This window comes from Gadus chalcogrammus, chromosome 6 (assembly GCF_026213295.1).
Source record: "Gadus chalcogrammus isolate NIFS_2021 chromosome 6, NIFS_Gcha_1.0, whole genome shotgun sequence".
Taxonomy (NCBI): Eukaryota; Metazoa; Chordata; class Actinopteri; order Gadiformes; family Gadidae; genus Gadus; species Gadus chalcogrammus.
The window spans coordinates 7,437,384-7,443,383 of NC_079417.1; the positions used below are offsets into that span (position 1 = coordinate 7,437,384).

The 6,000-nt window shown below is 42.0% G+C and overlaps 1 protein-coding gene across 1 annotated transcript in view; it reads right to left on the minus strand.

The window, feature by feature from the left end:
- Positions 1-6,000, minus strand: part of wscd2 (WSC domain containing 2) — a 36,231-nt gene that overhangs the window by 5,351 nt on the left and 24,880 nt on the right. The window contains 5 exon segments of the mRNA XM_056592427.1: positions 857-1,057; positions 1,714-1,878; positions 2,852-3,026; positions 3,387-3,490; positions 3,493-3,507. Coding sequence (XP_056448402.1) covers positions 857-1,057; positions 1,714-1,878; positions 2,852-3,026; positions 3,387-3,490; positions 3,493-3,507 — 660 coding nt within the window.

Sequence of the window (6,000 nt, forward strand, 5' to 3'; positions counted from 1 at the left end):
TTATCGATTATTGACTTCCTCCTAAAATAAAAAGTGAAAGGTGCAATTAGAGAAATGGGGGGGTTTCTATTGAATAACAACCATTGTTATGTAACAAAAAATTTGCTTCTGTTGACATCCAGGTTTCAGTTCTTGTTTTCGTTGTGACCCCAGGTTACTTGTTTACATTGTATATGTTGAGATGTAAATCAGCCAAATGGGCAATCAACAGTGTGGTTATATATTGTTTATTAGCAATGCTGTCTTATTTATGTCTCATTAAATCAGACGTACATACATAACTGTCCAATTTCTATCTGTGGACATGTTTCAGTGTTTGGATGCAAAAACATATTAGGATACGCATAATGCATTATCAAGTGGCTTTTATTATTTTAATAATATTGATAATTCTGAATTCTGAATTCAAAGCAACATTTCAATAGGTCGTGGGTGTAAGTGTGTGAAAGGGGTGATTTATTTTACTGCAATTATATTTAAACCAGCACCATGTAGCTTGTCTGCTGAAGCTATTTACTCCATTAGAAAAGATGTGATCCAAAAATGTTCTGCAGAATAAAAGATGCCCTTCCATGACTCCATCCAGGGAATTTCTCACTATAAATCATTTTATTCTGGTTCAATGGAGCCAACTGCCGAGTGTTTTGGTGCAAAAACATAAACAAAATTTCCAGAGGACACATAAGAAGTGCTGGTTCACGGGCTCAGTCCCACTGAACCGATGCTGGAGTTTAAAGATGTGACATTCTGACCACGTCAGCAGTATGTGTCACTCAGCAGTGACACATGAACTGAAATAAGTGTCACTGCCTCTGCCCAATAATCTGGATCAATCGCTCTCAGTCATCCTACTCACCCTTCCCCTTCCAGTGAGCCTGGGATGCAAACCCAATATGGCCGCCATATTTGCGGTTGAACTCCGCCATGAGGGCCTTGTAGGGGTTCCTGATCATGAGAATGCCGGAGTCAAAGGCTTCGATCTCTTTCTTCCCGCTCTCATGGGTCTTGATGCAGATGGTCCTTCCACTCCGCCAGTGGTCTCGCTCCCCCTTAAATCCTATGGGAAAAATGTACATAAGGAGTCAAATGCCACATCATAGTTAGACACTTACAAACCTTGAGTCTTTGAAATAGTTGGACACCTGGTCACATCTGGCATTACCAAACTTGGATCTCCTGTGAATCCTTTACCTAAACTCGAAAGCGGTTTCTAAGGCGCCATTTCATGAATCGAAAGAATTGGCCTGTCTCCATAAAGGTCCTACAAGCTGGGTAGCTTAATATAGGAGTTGAGTTATTTAGGCTGTGCTATGTAGTTTCATTTTTTGTTAAATGGAGAAGTAAGCCTGTCTTACACAAAATGTGACTTTTGTCCACCTTGGTAGCCATTGTTTAAAGAATTCATTACCATGAAAACAGGAATGAACGTGAATGAACCCATAAGTGACAAATTACTCACTGCATTGTTTGTGTTAATGTTTTTTGTGTGCGTTCCCATCCAACTCAAACAAGGTTGTTTGGTAATCCCATTGCGACATATTTGCATTAAATGCAAATATATTCAAATTGTTTTAGCGTAGCCTTAGCATTGGGATGAACGAGGGAAAACTAAAATTGAATCATTTTGACGTGTTGGTTTACGTCCCACATGACACAGGTGGATGATGTCACCGAGGGATCTGGCTCTACTGTCTGGTCGGGCCTCACGCCCACCTTTGTTGTAGAGCGAGCCGTCGAAGTAGTAGCTGCCCGAGTAGAAGCCTGTGGCGAGCTCGATGAGGTGCCGGGCCCAGGTGTTTCCGGCGCCGGGGAAGCTGGCCAGGGCCTGCAGCAGCTTGGAGCGGGAGGGCAGAAAGCGGCGGTCCATGCAACGGTTGTCTAGGGGGAAGACCAACACAAGGCAGGCTAGACAGTCCTCAATCCTCCTCAGATCCTCTTCATAGATCAATTGTGTAGTAATTTTAACTTCTGTCCACTTCTGCGCTTCAATAGTTGGACCGATTGTAGAACTCAATGATATATATGATTAATATCCATAGAATAAATGTAAACTCATAAAATGTATTTTCATATATTTTACGTGGTTGTTGTGCAACCACATAGTCCTGACGAAGATAAACATAGTGGTGTTTTGAAATCTCCTTGTTGGGTGACAGCGTGACTTTTAAGCAACCAGGATGCTGACTCTGCAGGGTCCTTTGTCTGAGGGTCACTGGTGGTTTCATTGACGTCAAGAGAATTCCCAAAGAGGAGAAGTGAAATGGCTCACTGGCAACTAGTGCAAGACGGAGTCAATGCTAAATAAGTACGGCTCAAGTAAAAACGTAAAGTAAAAAGTTATTTGTTTTCTTCAGACGCTACATCCTGGTCATGGTTGCTAGGAAGAACTGCTGGGGCCTATTCCAGGATACTACAGGGTAAACCCAGTCCAACCAGGTCTTTGTAGAAGACCTTGGTATCCCGGACAGATCCTGGGGCACATGGAGAGCGCAAGCTAACCCTACGCAGACAGGTTACATGCCGGGAATTGAACCTGCGGCTTTTGTAGCATTATATTGCTTTAATTTGGAGGGTATTGGAGTGTAGTGGCTAGAGTGTTAGACTCCCAGCAAAAAGGTAGTGTGCATTCATGTCCACGCCACCTGTCATCCTTCAGCAAGATGTCTTAACCGTACCTGCCCCTTAATAACATGTCTCTGAATTCACTGTCTAGTTACTTGGGCTGAAATAATCTGGTTAATGAATACATTGTAAATAATACAATATTATTTACAATGTATATGAAGAGGCTAGGCCAACTCAATGCTCTATGTAACTATGTATGCATCTGTCTATCAGGCCGTATCTGTACCTTGAACCTGTGTTTGATAGACGACAAAGTACTGGTCGTTCCCACAGCTCTCCAGCTCCTCCACATGGCAGCGGTGAAGGCACATGTTCTCCTCCTCGGGCTCGTGGAGGGAGAAGTGTGACGTCGGGAAGCCACAGTGGCAGCGGTCCCCAGCCAGCACTGCCAGAGACTGCTCCTGGGGTGCCAAGGATACACACATACACCCGTTATACACTCACGGGACTCACACAGGACTACTGCTATAACTCAATACTACCACTACACAGACACACAGAGGAACACGAAAACCACATAAACACAGGAAGATGTATGCACATGTATACATAAACACATACTGGGCAATGGGCATGCACACAGACACACACAGATAACACATAAAAATACACATAAATATTACACATAAATATTACACATATAAACACCTATCAAGGCACATGCATGTGCCTTTGTGCATGTGTTTACAACCATAAACACACACACACACACACACACACACACACACATGTACACACACACACACAAACATATTTTATACCTTCTCTGTGCACATGTCAACACACTTGTCAATAGACATGTTTTGTAAGACCGCTGTAACAGGAAGGGCCAGAGAGACGTTGTCGGGCTTGAGGAAGCAGCCCTGAATATGGCACTTCCATCTGCAACAGAGAAACAGGACCTTACTAATGAATACATGTATGTTTCATGTCAAAAGGTACACACAAGAGATCTACTCTTTATCTAGGAGTGCTAGCTAAGCTGAGATGTCTGAAACATTTGCATTGCCATCCATCAAGTAGGATGGTAGTTAATAAGTGCTATCTCTGCTGCCGATTTATTTGTTGTTGTTCCCTTATGAGGGGTCAGCGACCTCTGGAGCCCGAGCGACACTTCCAACCCCTGCAGTGGCTCCCTGACGCTTGGAAAAAAGCTTGGAAATAAATAATGGCTATTTCATTTTATTCTTTCAAAGGGAACTCCTCTTATTTGGAGATCAAGGTGACACTAAAATAACAAAGGAAAGTGTTTTAATATTTGGTAACCGAAAATACACACAGTAGAAATTCCACAAACTATAGCCTATTCCTTTTTTTATATACAGTATAACTATGTACACATCTTTATACGCTACGCTATCTTCATTATAGGGGTCACATTTTTTAGGGGTCAAAAAAGGTGTTGTGATGCATTTTATTTGGTGTGGGACCAAAATGTCTCTTCGGACAGTTACGGTTGTAGACCCCTGGTCCAGGCGACATCCCTACAACCAGATATCTACAAAAGAATGTAGAACCTGTAGGCAACTGAACCGCAGTGGATCGGAAGCGCTGTAGTCTCCGTCTGTTGCCTGTTTGTACTATGAGTAGTATTGACCAATCAGCTTTGAGCGGGCTTTGGTTGAATGCTGGTATACAGTCTCCTCCACTCATGCATCTCAGGTTCCTAATGAAACGGTAAACAAAGACGGCCGCACAAAAGAGAAAGTCTTGGCCTTGAGATCTGTTATCGATTATCTGGTAACACCAGACCCCAACCATATTGCCCGTCCCGAGAGGTAAACAGCAGTTTGCCGATGGTCAATAGCATAGGGTTGATGAAGAAGCCATCTAAAATAGCTTTCAGAGCCCTCTCTTGTTTATGTTGTTAGCGTAACCACAGTGAAGTAGCACATTGAGGCAGTCCAAAACCTTAGAGGGATACAGTATGACCCTTCAACCCTGATTTGGGTAAGGGTTACTAAGTACTGCATATACTTTGGATTTATTTTAAGCGGGCATTAAAATTAATTGATTTTCATGTAACATGCATGTATGTGATATTGCATCCATGATGAAAATGTGTAGTGCGGCACGAATCGCTCTTCCCCTTCATGTCTTGTTGTGCAGTCTGGTTCTTTTTTGCAATGTCGTCAGCATGAGTCAGACAAACAACAACTGGGTCGGAGGTCAACACTGAATTAATGTCTCTGCAGCCCGAAAAAACTGAAAAAAACCACCCCAATGTAAACATGTAAAATAAGCCAACAGATCCAATATTGACACGCAAACTTTGGATAGAATCCACTGTTCATCCCATTGAACTTTAAGGTCTGAATTCTACACTTAACCCTGTTTCAACAGCCACATATTCATATTTTATTTCACAAGGATAATTGAGGATTCACATTCCCCATTTTCAAATTACCATGGCTCAATTTATTTATATAAATATAAATGAATCAATAATTAGGGATTGAATATAGACACAGTTTAAATAAAATCCACAAAAAGGATGGTTTATAGTGTAGTGTTAGTGTCATATGAACATTTTCCCTTGGTACTGCATGGTTTGACCATTAAAACCAACAGAGGGAGAATATGAAAATATGGAACATCCCCATCAATATAGGATTGTGCTGTTTGTTTTTAGTGTCTTCCATCTGCCTTTTATTCTCATGCTGTTTAGAATCTCCTCCATTACTGTGTGTTCTCAACTTGTTTTTTTCTGAACTTCTCTGTTCATCTTCCGGTCTGGTCTCACATGACTCTCTGGATTTGGGCTTGTTTCTTTCTTTACAAGCAGCCAGCTGCTTCTACTCTCCTTCTACATAAGCCCCATCAGCTCTAATCTTCTCACTCTTCTTAAATATCTACTAATTTTTTGGCCTGCAACATCACTCCTGTGTTTATTAAAGTGTTTTAATGTAATGAACCCGAAACACATTTAAATGTTGAGCTTTTCCTTTGTAGTACCTCATCATACTTTTAGAAGTCACATCATTATGTTTAAGAAGCCTGTTATCATGTTTCCGATAGGATGATTTAGGTGGAATAAAATAAGAGGATAAATGAATACAAACAATCTCAATTCAGTCTAAAGTGAAGGTAGAAGTTCAGCTATAACCAGAATAAACCAGTTATTTCACCGGTCAACGCACGAGCGGTTGCATGGAGGACCCCTGTCCCAATGTTCCTCATTGCTCTTCTAATCTATGTGAATTGGAAGACAATCTAATAACAAACATGACGACATGAAGTAGGACTTCCTCATGTAGTCCTGGCACGCTGAGGGTTATAAACCCTCAGCGTGTTGCCAGGCTGTGAGGACTTTATGGGCTCTGCCCGGACCTCCGTAGGGGGTCCAGGGGGGTCCTCCCTTCTAATCCCCTTTGG